The sequence below is a fragment of the Eublepharis macularius genome, chromosome 8 (genome assembly GCF_028583425.1).
Source record: "Eublepharis macularius isolate TG4126 chromosome 8, MPM_Emac_v1.0, whole genome shotgun sequence".
In the NCBI taxonomy this organism is placed as follows: domain Eukaryota; kingdom Metazoa; phylum Chordata; class Lepidosauria; order Squamata; family Eublepharidae; genus Eublepharis; species Eublepharis macularius.
The window spans coordinates 116,999,997-117,015,778 of NC_072797.1; the positions used below are offsets into that span (position 1 = coordinate 116,999,997).

Genomic DNA, 15,782 nt, shown 5'->3' on the forward strand with positions numbered 1-15,782 from the left:
ATTTTCATGTAGTAGTCTCTTTTTTTGCTTGGGACATGACAGCAAAGACAAAATGCAACAATTTCCTTGTTCCCCTTATCCAAAATACTTAGAACTGTTGATGATGGTGGGGTGGAATGAGTGGTGATGCTGGTGAAATGAATTGAACTAAGGGTCTCTCTAAACCTGCAGCAACTATCAGAACTGATGGTGTCTGCAGATAGCCAAAGGCTTCTGTAATAGGGGCTGGATGATAAGCTCCTGTATGAACTGCCTTTAAATTTAGTGAAAATCTTTATAGGCTGTAGGGGTTGAACATTATACCAGAAGATGACTGGCATCCTAAGGACACTTTCCTAGGAGTTACGCTCCACTCAATAAAATGGAACTTAATTCCAACTAATCCTGTTTAGGGTTTCTCTCAATGTTTTTTTAATTAAATTAATCCTTTATATTGCAGTAGTTTTGAGTCAATTTTTGATTTGTGCTTTTCTATTTTATGCTGTTACATTTTTATGGTTGTGCTTTGTTATACTTTCACTTGCTTTAACTATCTTTGTATGAAGGCCTTCTTGCCACAGCTAACGAGAAATCTGGAAGAAATAAAAAAGAATTGCCATGATTTAATCTGATTTATAAAATGCCTACTCTTGTGCTGCAGCAAAGAAAAATTAATCCAATCTGTGGAATATGACATCCAGCAGGAAAATCAGGCAGCAGAAGACATAATCAAAAATATGACCGAAGAGGATCAAGCTAAATACGTGGAGATGAAAGTGACAAATGAAAAAATCTTGCAGGTAATCTTTCTTATTAAACTGAATTGTTGATTCATCCCACCATACTTTAAGAACTGATTAAATTAAAAGGAGTCTTTCGGGTAGTTTAAACCCAACCTTCTACTAATAAAACTGGGAAGTGGACATTACTATGGACCCCACCCTTCCAGTTTTCAGTCCCAGTGATTTCAGACGGAGAGTTTAATAAATGATTAACTTTCTCATATGGAAAATATTTTTCTTTAACTGCTTGGATGGTAGCCAGAACTACATTTTTCAATCATAAAATGTTTTGAAATGAATCAAAAGATCCTGCTCTGTGATCATTTGTAGAAAGGATGGGGTTGCTGATTTCTTCCATCCCCCTCCATCCAGTCTGGAGTCTTGTCAAGAGTCCCATGTTTGGGGAAGTGGAAGTTAGTAACACACATATCATTGGTGCAAGCTGAAGTGTCTTTCACATTCAGATATTCTAGCCGCTGTGCAAAATGTTCTTACTCAGTGCTGTACTTGGTAGATTGTTCTATTTTTTCTGATTTCTTGAGAAGAAAGACTTCAGAGGCTTTTGTATCATACCCAAAACAGAAACCCTTTGGTCCAAATCTCACATGTGTTCTGTATTTTTATATGATATCATGGTTTGGGGTCAGCTGCCTATAAGTCATCTAGCCTCTGTAAGCGTTCATTAACCATGCATTTTGACTGTATTTTCCTGTCTTAGGAATTATATGCTTTACAGCAAGAGCTGGATGCAGTGAATATAGAAGAACAAGCGCTAGAAGCTGTACGTATGAATATATGAAGCTGCCCAAGTTAGACCACTGGTTCATCTAACTGCATATTGTCTACAATGATTGGCAACAGCTCTCCCCCCCCCAAAAAAAACAGTTTGCTCACGTTCTGATTTGCCTAAGCAAGTGCTGTTTACATTGCCTCCACTCATTCCTCCCTAAAGAACCAGCTGCTATCCCACCTTGCACTGCAGTGATGACGACTCTAGGGAATAAGCCAGGATGTCCTCATTCATATGTCATGTGAAGACTAATAAACAATCTTCAAACCATTGTTTCAGATCCTGATTTGATGTACTGTAATTAACTAAAGTTGTTGGCGTGGCCTATGTTCGGCTGATCATTCTAACCACAGTTATTTTAATTAAACCACAGTTTCACATGAGAACTGAACTTGGCTTTTTCCTGATCCTTTGACAGATTGTTCCAGGGATTAAACTTGAGCCTTTGATTCATATTCCTCCTCATAAATGTGGTGTTCAGCTGTCTTGTTCTTAGTTAACTAGTAAATGCGTAAATATGGAAGGAGGAAGTCTGATGGTTAGGAAAAAGCAAGTATTTTTACTGTAGATTTCAGAAAATTCATCTTTTTTTTGTTCTTTTTGGCTATATGCCAAATATCAACAATTGCTCTTTTAGCTTGAGCTTTTGTTAGTTACTGTATCTGGCAGGCTGGCTCTGTTCCAAATCTGCCTTCCCATCTCCATTCTCTGGTGTAATATTCCCTTACACCACTGTGCATGACAGCTAGAAGTTTCAAGATAGCAGGTATAGAAGGGTACAGAAGCAGTGGTATTAGATTGGAAAGGGAAAGAGACCTAATGATGAGAGTAGTTCACTAGGCCTAATATATGGCTATTTGTCAAAGAATAGGAGCTTAGTGGCTACATTTTGTACCTCTTAAATCCCTATATTTTCCCTGCACCCTGGCCTGTATAGCCCAGGCTAGCCCAGTCTCATCAGATCTCAGAAGCTAAGCAGGGTCAGCCTTGGTTAGTACTTAGATGGAAGACCATCAAGGAAGTCCAGGGTTGCTATGCAGAGCCAGGCTACGGCAAACCACCTCTGAACATCTCTTGTCTTGAAAACCATACGGGGTGGAGTAGAAATTTTCCAATTGCTTATCTCTTCCCCCAGCCATAATTTCTTATAAAGCCCCATCATTAAAATCTATTTTAATGAGTTATACAATGTGTGGGTAGCATCTCTGTCAAGTATCTGTTAAGACTCAAAGCAAGAAATAAAATTACTCCCACAAATCTTAAAAAGCATAGAAAAACAAATCTGCTGGTCCTTTGGGCTTTCTAGGAGAAACAAAGCTTTGAGAAACGCTGGCTCCTCGATTGACCTGGAGACCTCATTGCTGGCTGTGCAGGGGGGAGGAGTACAGGCATATGGGGGCCGCCATGTTTGAAGAGCAGCAGGACTCCTGGCAGCCTCTGCAGGGCAGCCTGTGCCACCTTGGATCTAAGCAAAGACTAGCCAATCACAGCTGGCTGGCCTGGGGGGTGGGGAAAGGTGTGTGGACCTGGGAGGCATGATCTCTCAGGTCTACCACCAGCCCTTGTGAGGGGAAGCTCGTCCCGCCCCTTGACACTTGGGCATTCCAGGAGAGACAAAGCTTTAAGAACTTGTAGACTTCCAGCATTTCCAAGCAGTGCTTTGTTTCTTTTTCAACACACTAAAAGAAATAGCCATTGTCATCAGTTTTCAAACACAACCGTTGACCATTGTTATACACGCTGGCTTAAATTATTGCTATTACGGCTTAGCTCGCTGACAAACTTATGTGCTCCTTTGTGACTGTAGAAGCTTAATTTACCAATGACTGTTTGCCTCTGCAGGAAATAGCACATTCCCAGGTTAAGCAGGAAGCACTGCAGCTGTATGAAAAGCTTCATCATCTTGAAGAACAGCGAGAGCAAATGATTGCAGAGGACAAAAGTATGGGATCCCCTCAGGAGGAGAGAGAGAGGTTATTAAAACAGGTAGAGGTTTTTCCTGCAGGTTTTTATAGCATGCTTGACAAAAGAAGATATAGGTCCATATTCTTGATTCTGAACAGAGCAAAGTAAAAGGAATGAATTTGACAGTCACATTGATGTCTGAGACCTTAACTGAGGTAAACCTAGTAGCCCCCACTTCTCTGTTCTTGTTTTTTAGTTCCAGTGGTTTGTGACATGGCAGAAGGCAACATATAGAGGAGAGTGGGCAATTTGTATTTTTAATGTACAAATTTTAAATGTTTGAATTAAGAATGTTTTTATTTAAAAATTTCTATCCTACCTTATCTCCTCAGACTGAAGGCAGATGTGTTTTAGTATGGTTGGTTAAATAGGTGTTTCTGGAGTGGAGACTTCTGAATGGTACCCTCATGTTGAGACGGTGTTACTGTAATTTTTGGGAAAGGAAGTAAAAAGAATAAAGGAGGTGGTGAAAAGAATAAAGGAGGTGGTGTATTTTGCTTCAAGTGCCTACATTTGAAGTTGCTGGGATGCCAGTAAAGAGACTACAGGCAACAGTTCAGGACTGGACTTGGGTGGACACTTTGGGAGCAAGCTGAACTCCAGGGCCATTATCAGGGCTTCAGAGGGCCGCCTTTGCCCCTCAGGTCTCTGAGTGCCACAGCCCACTACAACTGATGCATATGCTGGTCACCTAAGTGTTAGAAGCAGGGCTCATTTTGAGGGGGAACATGCCGGAACGCCGTTCCAGAAGCTATAGAATCTGCCCACATGATTCCTTCCTCCTTCGGCTCTGCAAAGGAAGCATAGCTGCTTTGAGTTCATTCTGCTTTTTTCCCATTTCTCTGTGAGAGAGAGGCTGATTCCGCACATGTTGGATAATGCACTTCCAATCCTCTTTATAGGTCATTTGGAATGGATTTTTTTGTGTGTGGAACAAAAAATCCACCTCAAACGATAAAGTGCATTGAAAGTGTATTGTCCAACGTGAGCGGAATCAGCCAGAGAGTGAGAGAGCAAGCTGGGGCCCAGCAGGACTCTGCAGAGGAGGGTAAGCCGCTTTGAGTTCATTCTGCTTTTTTCATTCGTGAGCGAGAGAGAGAGAAAAACAGCAAGTGTAAGGCTGGAGTCGCCTTTGCAGAGGAGGCTTTAGCTGCTTTGAATTCATTCTGCATTTTTCATTCATGAGTGTGAGAGAGAGAGAGAGTGTGTGTGTAAGCAAAGCTGCTGGGGTCACATTGCAGAGGAGGCTTTAACTGCTTTGAGTTCATTCTACTTTTTTCATTCGTGAGAGAGAGAGAGGCAAGCATAGCTGCTGGAGTCGGCTTTGCAGAGGACGCTTTAGCTGCTTTGAGTTCATTCTGCTTTCCATTTCATTCAGGGGGTTCCGTGTATGTGTGTGCTGTTTTAAGTTCATTCTGTTTTATTTTCATTGGGGGAGTGGGTGGGTGGGGCTGTGTGTGTTATGTGTGCTGCTTTGACTTCATTCTTTTCATGGGGCGTGTGTGTGTGTGTGTGTGTTGCTTTCATTCTTTTGTTGACTGAAGTTGACGTTATGGTTCCCACAGCTTTTGAAAGCAAATTGGTTCTGTGTTAGTTAAATATATCAGTTATTGTTATTTGTATTAGTTAATCATTAATTGTAGAGTAGTTGATTTTATAATAAAACCATTTAACATCTTGACTACTTTCTTTGTGCTTTTGAAGCAATTTTTCTCCAGGTAGACTTGCCAGCTCTGAGTTGGGAAATACATGGAGTTCATCTTCGTTCTTCTGTGCCTCCACACATGGGACTGCGCAGGCGCAGGCCAGCTGCCGGAGAATTTTCTAGAGCTTCCATGGCTCCGAAGGGGCCGTTTGTCGCGCGCCTCAGCGACCGTTTTCCCGCCCAAACGGTCACGTGATCCTCCAGCGACCAACGGCCCCTTCCCTCAGTTCTCTTCTTGCCGCCGCTTGGAGAGAACGTGAGCTTCGTTGCTCTGTGCTTTTTTGTGCTTCGTGCTTTATTCTGACTGATTGCTTGGCTTTTGACTTCGGACTTCGTGACCTCGACTATTCTTCGGACCTCGTTTTGGACTTTGTTGTGGACTCGGTAATTTGACTCGGACTGTTTTTGACCTTCCTTTCGCGTGCCCCTGAAGATGGCCTCAAAGGCTCTCTTCAAGCATTGCCTCCAATGCCACACGAAAATGGCCAAGACCGATGGCCATGAACTGTGCCTGTTTTGTTTGGGGGAGACCCATAACGTGTCGGCCTGTAAGATTTGCCAGGGCTTCACCAGCAAGGCCCGGCAGGAGCGCAAGGCCCGACTGAACTCCTCCCTGTGGCAGAAGGTCATGTCTGGAGGCGCTCCGTTGCCCTCCCCCAAGACCGGCCCTAGCCCCTCTGCCGAACGGCATTCAAGAGCTGGCTCAGTGGCCTCCGCGAGGTCGGGGTCGAAACCGCGTCCCCCGAGTACCTCGGCGTCGAGAGCGGCCTCTCCAGCGCAGGGACCGGTGCGGCCGCCCCGTAGCGCGTCATCTACCAGGTCGGATCCGAGACCTACGTCGGAACCGAGGATCCTGGTACCGAGTCCCCGGTCGGAACCGACGTCCGGATCGGTTCCGATGAAGCCTAAGAGGTCGAAGCCGAGGTCCCCTTCGAAGGCGAGGAGCGCGTCAGTTCTGAGGTCTTCTTCGGAACCGGCGAAGAAGAAGAAGAAGACCAAGCATCATCGGTCGCCGCGTCCCTCTCCTCAGGAGGAGGTCATCGTGCTTCCTCACACGCCTTCCCCTCATCTGGGCTCCCCTGAGCCAGAAGGCATCTCCGTGCCGGTGCCGGATCCGATGGCCTTCGAGACGGTGCCCGCAGAGTTTTTGTCGGGGCTGGAGCCGAGCCCGCACCGTCGGAGCCGACCATCGCCTGCCCTTCGGTCGCCGAGGCTGGGACCGAGCCCGTCTCCTCGTCGGAGCCGTCCGTCGCCTGTCCGTCCGTCTCCACCTCCGGTCGGTCGTGAGCGGCATGGTTCCGGGGCCAGTGTCCGATCTGTCCGGTCCACTGCGTCCCGGCATCTACAGGCTTCCTACCTCCCCTCGCCATACCGTTGGCAATGGGAGGGGGCACCTGCGGGCTTCTCCGTGTCGGAACCGAGGCCTTCGACGTCGAGGTCGGCGTGGGCTCCCCCTCCACTCCGGGCTCAGGAATCAGAGCTCGGTTCCGATGAGGAGGAAGTGGGAAGTTTTGGCTACCAGTCGGAGTCCTGGTCCAAACCGTCGCCAGCTGAGGAGCTAGTGCCATCTGCGGACTCGCCATTCGAGGACCTCCACACCTACGCCGACCAGATGGCAAGGATGGCCAAGGCTCTCGAGATGGATATCTCTTCAGCAGCCCCCCAGACCAAGGACAAGCTCCTCAAGCGTATCTATGGGGATAATCCGGCGTCCGTTGGCTTCCCCATGCTCGAGGGTATTGAGGAGATTGTGGAGAAGGTGTGGCAGGTGCCCTGTGATCAACCTCCAACATCCAAGCGCATCGAGCAGCTTTACAAGATCAAGCAGGGCACCTGGCCGGCGTTGGTGAAGCACCCTCCACCTTCCTCCTTGGTCACAGAGGAGTTCAACCCCCGACGATCGGGTCACTCCTCGGTGCCTGCCGATAAAGAGGGCAAGAAGCTTGATGCCATGGGCAGGCGCCAGTACATTGTGGCTTCGCTGGGTCTGAGGATTGCCAACTACCAGACCATCATGGCAGGGTACCAACTGTACCTCTGGGAGAAGTTGGCATCCTACACTCGAGACCTCCCACCTGAGCAGAGGGCTGTCGTCTCCCTGTTGCAGACAGAGGCTGTCCGGCTGTCTAAACAGCAAATGAATGCTGGGAGCCACGCTTCCGACACTGCTGCTTGGGGAATGGCTTCGGCGGTGGTCCTCAGGCGCCACTCCTGGTTGCGGTCTACGGCCCTGTCCCAGGAGGTGCGTTCCAGGGTGGAGAGCATGCCCTTTGAAGGGGACTCGCTGTTCTCCAAATCGACCGATGAGACCCTGAAAAAGAAAAAAGAGGACAGGCAGACGGCGCGGTCCTTGGGGCTGGCTCCTGCGGACAAGCCCTCCTCCAGGCCACGGTACGCTCCCCGGTCCGGCCCTTACCATTACCAGGGCAGATACCAACAGCAGCGGCCGGGCTACCAACAGTATCCTGCCTACCAGCAGCGGCCTTACCCTCCCGCACAACAGCAGAGGAGGCGTCGGCCCTTCAAGCCTCGTCCGGCACAGCAACCGGCCCAGCAGAAAGATCAGCAGGGCGCCGGGAGGCAGTACTGACAGGTCGCGCCAGCCGTATCCCCGAACTTTTCGGACAGACTTAGTCCACTCCTCTCTGAGTGGGAGTCAATAACATCTGACTCATGGGTCTTAACGATTGTTGAACTGGGATACGGGCTGGAGTTTGTTGAGCTGCCTAGATGCAGTTCACCCCTGACAGCTGTCAATAACACTATGGCCGAGCTGGATGCGGAGATCGTGTCGCTCTTGGCCAAGGGTGCTGTGGAAGAATTGCCCTATGAGGACTCTGTAAAGGGATTCTTCTCTAGGTTCTTCCTGGTCCCTAAGAAGGATGGGGGCTTACGTCCCATCTTAGATCTGAGGGGCCTTAATGCCTTCCTCAAGGTGACCAAATTCAAAATGGTAACGTTGGCGGCTGTGATCGCCTTGCTGAAACAGGGGGATTGGTTTGCGGTTCTTGACTTAAAAGATGCATACTTTCACGTGGGCATACGGAAGGAGCACAGGAAATACCTGAGCTTTGTTTACCGGCAAAGGGTTTTCCGGTATAAGGTGCTCCCCTTTGGCCTGTCCACTGCCCCACGAGTGTTCACGAAATGTGTGGCCCCTGTGGTTTCCTTCCTACGGGAAGAAGGCTGTACCATCTTTACGTACCTCGATGACTGGCTCATCGTGGCTGAATCGGAGTCTAGGCTAGTGCAGCACATTGGCTTGGTACTTAGCACTTGCCAACGCCTGGGGCTTCTGGTGAACTTGGAGAAATCCAAGCTGGTGCCCAGCTGCAAAGTGTCCTACATTGGTGCACTGTTAGACTCTGTGGAGGGTAAGGCTCTGCTTCCCTTGGAGAGGGCTCGGTCCCTAAAGGGTCTGGTGTCCATGTTTAAAAGGAACCGATTCCAGTCTGTGCGCACTATCCAATGCTTACTAGGGCATATGGCAGCGGCCACCTCTGTGGTGCCTTTCGCTAGGCTGCGTATGCGCCCTCTCCGGAACTGGTTTGTGCGGAGGTACGATGCTCTGCTGCACCCTCCGTCCCTTAAATTCTCTATCCCGAGGGTCATCCTCTCCTCCTTGGACTGGTGGCTGTCTGATGACAACTTGTTTAAAGGGACCACTTTTGGGTATCAGCACCATGACATCACGGTTACCACTGATGCCTCTCTGTTGGGATGGGGGGCTTACTGTGGTGATGTGTCTGTGCAGGATGTCTGGTCTGAGAGGGAAAAGACCCTCCATATCAATGTGCGTGAACTAAGGGCCATTCGTTTCGCACTTGTTGTTGCCAAGTAGGCCCCCTCCCCTGCTTTGAAGCCTGCTATGAACTGTGTTAAAGTTTCCTGCGTTGCTGTTTTACTGCTACACCAAAGACTGCTTTGCACGTGTGTGTTCTGGTACACGTGTCAGTTCCCTGCCTGCGTGTCAATTATCTTGCTGCTGCAATAGACTGTGTAGTTTACTGACTCCATGTTTGGTTAACTGCACAAAGGACTCTCTTTCTGGGCAGCCCTGCCCTGACCTGTATCTGGATTCCCAGTGTGTGTGTGTTTGGACTTTATTACAAGTGTGCCCCGTGCCTGCATTGCCATCTGCCACGGACCGTGCCTGTTCCCTGCTTTGGACTGTGTTTTGTGTGCTGTTACCCCTGCCTCCATGGAAGCCTGCCTCATATGGGCCCAAGCCGCTGCTAGCAGCCGGGCGCCAGCCGGGGAAACCTCCAGCGAGCCTGGCTAGGCGCTCCCTGGTCAGTTCCCGCCTGGAGCCTCCCGCGGGCCGGTCCCCGAGCTTGCCCTCGCTACCGGGCAGCCTGCTATCCAGCCCCAGCTATGCCCAGCCGGCATCCATGTTCTCAGGCAACCAGAAGACCCTGGGAAGAAGACTGCTTTGAGAAGCCATTTCGGCGAAGCGGGCACACCACGTCCGCAGCGAGAGCCCCTCGCCCCGCTCTGCATATCTTAGGAGCCGCCCCGGAGAAGGAACTAAGTGCCGACCATCCCAAGCACTTAGAGAATGCATCTCAAAGAAACCTCCGCATTCCAAAACTGATGACATCAGGACAAGCCCTGTCCGCTGGAACATCCTTTCAGCCCACTTGGATTTCCCCCTCCCTCTTTTGTCCCCTCTTCCTGAGGTGTCACTTATCACAATCTGATTACCAAAGTGGCCCATCCAAGCCATTCAGTGACCCATTAGACCCTTTGTTTTAATCTGTGAGAACCACCAAGTACAGCACCAGCCCCAGGGTACGTTTTGGGGTATTTAAGCTGGTCTCCCAGACCGCTCGGTGCTCAGGCCATTCCTATCCAGACTTCCTTGCTGTCCGTCTGTGGTCCCAGTGCTGGCATTGGGCCACCTCGCTGTTGTGTCTCTGCTTCGCTCCAGGATAAGTGAGTATTCCCCCTATCATCGTTGGGAACCAGCTAATGCGAACGTCTCTGTATTTCATACTCTATGTTTCTTAGACCTTGTATGTTCTTTGTATGATTGTGCAAGCTAGGCTTACGCTACACTCAATACACGTGTTTGGACCTTACTCCTTGTCTGCCTCTTTTTCACTAGAGTGTCTGGGATCGGGACCTCCGTAAACATAGGTTATGATCCTCGCTTAATATTAATATTAATAGTTACAGACTGCTACAGCTAATTCCCCATTATAATAAAGAGCAGTTCTGGTAACAGTTTACTGGTGGAGAATGTGGGCATAACCCGGTTCGTGTGAATACACGTGAGTCGACACGCGTGTTTTCAGCGAACTGACTTAGAGGAAAATTTTCCAGACCTCAGTGTAAAGAGCGCAATTTAGCTCAGGGAATTAAAAGTGTGAGTGTGTGTGGCTCTAGTGAGCATTTCTATCTTGTGGGTTGGCTTTTCCCCATTTCCTCCTTCAGCCAGCTTTGGACTACTTGCCTTTTGTGGTGCACCGCGAGGCCCTCCAGCCGTTATAACCGGTGTACTGTGGGTGAGGACCTCTGAACTGGTGAAGTTCCTGGCCACTTTCCGGGCCGCCTAAACGCGTCTATGTGGGTGGGATCCCAGAAGTAGGCTATAGATATATATATCCTGAAGCAGCACATATAAAATTCTCTTCTGCCCTCCCCCGTCTCTCCTAAGCCCGTCCAAACCCCCGTTCCTGCCAGCACTTAGGCTTCAATCCCCGCTCCGGAGGAAACGTGAAGGGATCGTTAGTCCGTTTGGTTAGTTAGCTTTGGGAATCTAAAGCCAGGTTCCTGAAGCCCCGCGGCAGCCGGCCGCACCGTGCTTAAGAGTTTTAAGTTAGACTCTTGGGCGCCTTTCCGCTTGCGAGTTTTAAGTCAGACTCGTGGGCACACCTTGCTTGGGAGTCAGTGGGACTCTTGGGCGCACCCCGCTTGAGAATTAGTAGAACTCTTGAGCGCTTTTCTGCTTGGGAGTACCGTGGTTTTACTCCTGAGCAATTTTGCTTGGGGACTTGCAGAGGCAGTCCTTGAGCGCATTTAGTCTTTTGGTCGAGGCTTGGAGACAGTTTAACCGTTTGTCTCTGAGCACGAGGCCTGGGGACTTTTTGGAGTTTAGTTCTTGGGCAGAGAGCTTGAGAGCATTGTTGGCTTCTGAGCAGAGGCTTGGAAGCACTTCAGTTCCTGAGTATAGGCTTGGGAGCATTTCGGGTTGCCTGAGCAGAGGCTTAGGAGACCCCTTTAGTTGCAGTTTCCGGGCAGAGGCTTGGGAACACTCTTTGGTTTTCTGAGCGCATAGGCTTGGGAGACCCCTGAGCTTTGGTTTTCCGAGTATAGGCTTGGGAGACCCCTGAGCTTTGGCTTCTGAGCAGAGGCTTGGAAGCACTGAGCGTTTTTGTTCTTGGGCTTAGAGAGCTTGAGAGCACCTTCTGAGCCAGCAAACTTTTCCTGGTCCCGTGGCTTGTAGGCAAGCTTGAAACGGGAATAGGAATTTTCCTTCTCCCCCAGTGGAGAAGAACCGAGTGTAGGACCCTTAAAAATACCCTTGTGAACCTAAAAGTAGAACCTTAAAACCCCCTGGTAAAAACCCTTGAGGACCTGAGGGAAGGATAAACCTCCCAAAAGGAACATAGAGAGGAAGAAGTTGTTAAAACCCTTGAGCAGCTTTAATCGCCCCACCCCTGGTGTCGCTGATCTACTCTTTAACCTCCCCCGAGATCAGCCTTAAACTAAAAAGTAAAAATGTACCGGGCAAACCCCACCGTGCCCCGCCTGGAGAAGTGGCTAGTTAAGAAAGGAGATTGCCCTTGGGAAGCCGGTTCCTTCAAGGGACCTGACCCGCTCCAAATAGTTAGAAGCGCCTTCCAAGATTTTTGTGAAAAAGAGAAACCTAGGTCCAGTAAGAAGGATAGGTATGGAGCCTGGGCACTTTTCACCGCCCTACAGGACAGCGTGTCCCTAATTAATAAGCTACAGATAGCTCAGGAAGAACAGGAACAGGAGATAGAAAAGCTAAGGAGAGAAAAGAAGGAACATGAGGAAAGAGCAGCCGAGTGGCGTTCAGAACGCGTTAACTTCATGCTGGAGAAGCAGGGACTAGCCGCTGCCCTCCAGGACGCCCAGCACAAGGCTGAAGTAGCCACCGCTCGTGCCGACATGGCTGAGCACGCAGTAATTGAAGGACAAGAGAAAATTGCAAAATTAACCCATGCTGCCCAGTTCATGGCAGAACAGAAAGTTGCAAAGATAGCCGCAGCAGACCACTCCGCTTGTAAGAGGGAGCTAGAGGCCCTAAAGCAGCACCTGGGAATGCAGCAGGCCGTAATTTCCGCCGTGCATCCCGCAGCCCTCTTGGCCCTCCCCGAAGGTAGTACCGACAACTGGTCACCCCCTCCGCCCCAGTCTGCGGAAGCCCCACAGCCCCTCCACCCAATAGCCACCAAGGAAATTGTATCCATGGACGAGGATGGCAGGAAAACAGACCGGGTCGTTAAGGAAACCCGCAATTGGAGGCCCGATGAGCTCCAAGCCATAGCAGATCGCATGGGACCCCTAAACCGAGACACGGCCATCCAGTGGTTCACCCATGTGACCACCTCTCAGCCTTCCGCTAGTGGTTCCGATGTAGCCCAACTGGCTCGCCAATGCGCTGCCCCTGAAATAGTCTCGGCCCTGAACGCCTATATCTCTAACCGAAGGTTAGCCACCCGCAGTCAGTACGGAGCAATTAAAGAAATTTGTGCATTCCTGTGGCCCACCAAGAGTTTGAAAGCCCTGTATATTGCGGAGTCCCAGAAACCTGGAGAGGACCCAGAGGCATATTTAGCTAGAAAGCAGCTTCTTGCAGAGCTAGCAGATGAAGTAGATTTAGATGCAAGCGATGTACCCGACTTCGATGAGCTAGAATTCAGGAGGGCAGTCCTAGACGGTCTCAATAGTACTACCCGCCTGGCACTGGCAGGGGTGGAGCTCGGGAGCATCTCATGGGGAGACCTGGAAGCTTGCATCAGAAGCATTGCTGGCCTGTTGCGAGAGACCGGCGCCATCCGCCATGTGAAGTCCCCAGCCTCTCGTAGGAAGGAAAGCGAGCCAATTAGCGCGGTTACCTATGCCAATCATGGCCCTCACTCTCAGTACCGACCACAGGGACGCAGCCCGTATCCGGAGGCAAGGGGAGGAATCCTAAGGGGAAGGAGCAGTAGCTTTAACCGGGGAAGAGGACCGAGGGACTACCGCCCGGGAGTTTCCTTTGCGCCTACCCCGAGTTACAGTTCCTCCTCCCAGCAAGGACCCCACGAGCCCCGACTGCAGGATGCACCCATAGCCCCTTCTCACTCGCGAGCATCGCACCCGTACCACCATCAGGTCTACCCGCCTCCAGATCAGTCTAATGCTTGGGGAGCACCGCAGGGCGACCACGAGGGCTACCGGGACCGAGGCAGCACGCCCCAGTCCAGGGACTCCCTCCGTTGGGAACTTTGGATGCGCCTCAAAAACATTGGAGCGAACATGGAGCTCTTCGACGGAAAGCCCACGTCCGTTCTAATGAAGGCGATCATGGAGTGGGAAGACCAGCAGCAGCCCCCAGTACCTCCGTCGGCGCCCCCTTTGCCGCCAGACCCTCCCTTCTCGAGTCCCCCGATAGCTGCGGTTCGAGAGCGCCCGAGCCCCAACAACCCCTTTAGAGGAAGCGCCGCTTCCACCGACCAGAGTGCAGGATCAGAATAGGGTTGCCCCGAGTCCCAGTCTCCCTCCGTGGGCATAGTTGCCAAACTAAAGCCGGACACATGGGGGAGACCGACAGTGAAGGCAGGGATCGGGACTCCCGGGGAAAAGAAGAAGCCTGCCACCCTCCTCATAGATACCGGAGCTTCACTTAACATACTCCGGCCCACCTTAGTCACAAAGGGAACTCAGACCCCCACAACCATGCAGCTCGCCGGTTTCGGAGGCGGCATGCAGGAATCCCCGGTCTGGCAGGATATCCCCCTCTCCGTTGGGAGCCTGGCCACCCGGATTTCGGCATGCGCAAACCGGGGAGAAGATGATGGACTTTTGGGCATGCCATTTTTCCGTGCCGAGGGACTGACCATTGACCTAGCGAACGGGCTCCTGTGGCGCATCCCGGGAGGCCCCGACTTTGTTAATGCAGTCCATCGATGCGCAGCCCTCAAGGCCCCCCTTCCTCTCGCCCCCGTCACCGGAGACCCCTGGGTTCAGGACTTTCCCGAAGTGTGGGTGACAGACAAGGCCGAGTGTGGGATAGTGAAGGACGCCTGCGTCCTGATTGAAGGAAAGGACCCCCCTCCCCAAAGACAGTACAAGTACCCAGCAGAAGCTGAGGCAGGGATAGCCAAGACTATAGAAGGACTCCTTGAGTGGGACGTCATACTCCCGATGCAGTCCATCTGCAACGCCCCATTGTGGCCAGTTCTGAAAGCAGATGGAGTGACCTGGAGAATGACGGTCGACTTCCGTGCCCTGAATGCCACCACCCCTCCAGTTGCCCCGGTTGTGGCCAAGTATAATGAGATCCTAACGGCCATTGCCGCTGGGTCACGGTTCTACTCGGTCATAGACCTGGCCAATGCTTTCCACTCCATCCGGTTGCATGAGTCTTGCTGGTACAAGTTCGCGTTCACTTTCCGCGGCCAGCAATACGCATTCAAGCGGACCCCCCAGGGATTCCACTCCAGCCCCAGTATTTGTCATGCCCATGTAGTCCAGATGTGGGAACGCCTCCAACCCTCCTCGAGGCCCCACGTACTGAGCTACGTGGATGACATTTTAGTCCACGCCCCCACGGAAGAATTAGCCCGCCAAATCACCAGGGAAGTCCTGGAACTCCTCCGCGAGACTGGGTTCAAGGCAAGCAGGGAAAAGGCCCAATTGGTTCAGACCAGCGTCAAGTACCTGGGTCTGACCCTGGGACCCGAGGGTCGCACCCCGGACGCCCAGCGAATGGAGGTCATTTCCAAGCTGCCTGCACCCACCGATGTCCCCTCCCTCAGAGCCCTTCTAGGAACTTTTAACTTTTCCCGAGACTTCATCGAGTCCTTTGCAGACAAAGCTCGCCCCCTTTATGCTCTCCTCAAGAAGAACACCCCCTGGGAGTGGGGACCGGAGCAACAGACAGCCTTAGCCGAGCTAAAGCGCAGCCTGGCCGCAGCCCCGGCCCTAGCCCATCCAGATGTAACTCAGCCATTCTTTATCCAGTTAGCAGTATCAGACAAGAGCATAGGAGCCACGCTCACCCAGCAGCAAGCGGGAACCGCTAGAGTAGTAGCCTATGCCTCTCGCAACCTAACCGCAGTAGAAGCTAAGTTTAGCCCATGCGAGAAGACATGCCTTGCTCTAGTTTGGAGTCTGACCCATTGGGAATTTATCATAGGAGGTTCACGTACAATAGTTCAAACTACTCACACGCCCCTCAAATATATCCTGTCGGGAAAAATACAAGACGGACAAGTTTCAAACGCCCGCATAGCACAGTGGACCCTGGCCCTGGTCAACCGCGGAGTAGAATTCAAAAAGGAAACCACTGAGCCACCAGCCCCCTATGGCCTATTGGTAACCGGGA

At 51.0% G+C, this 15,782-nt stretch overlaps 1 protein-coding gene across 2 annotated transcripts in view; it reads left to right on the plus strand.

Annotated features, from left to right (window-relative positions):
• Nucleotides 1–15,782, plus strand: part of IFT74 (intraflagellar transport 74) — a 97,027-nt gene that overhangs the window by 22,360 nt on the left and 58,885 nt on the right. For both annotated transcript variants that reach the window (XM_054986815.1, XM_054986814.1), the window contains exons 9-11: nt 641–779; nt 1,480–1,542; nt 3,394–3,537. In XM_054986815.1, the coding sequence (XP_054842790.1) occupies nt 641–779; nt 1,480–1,542; nt 3,394–3,537 (346 nt within the window). The remainder of the gene's footprint in view (nt 1–640; nt 780–1,479; nt 1,543–3,393; nt 3,538–15,782) is intronic.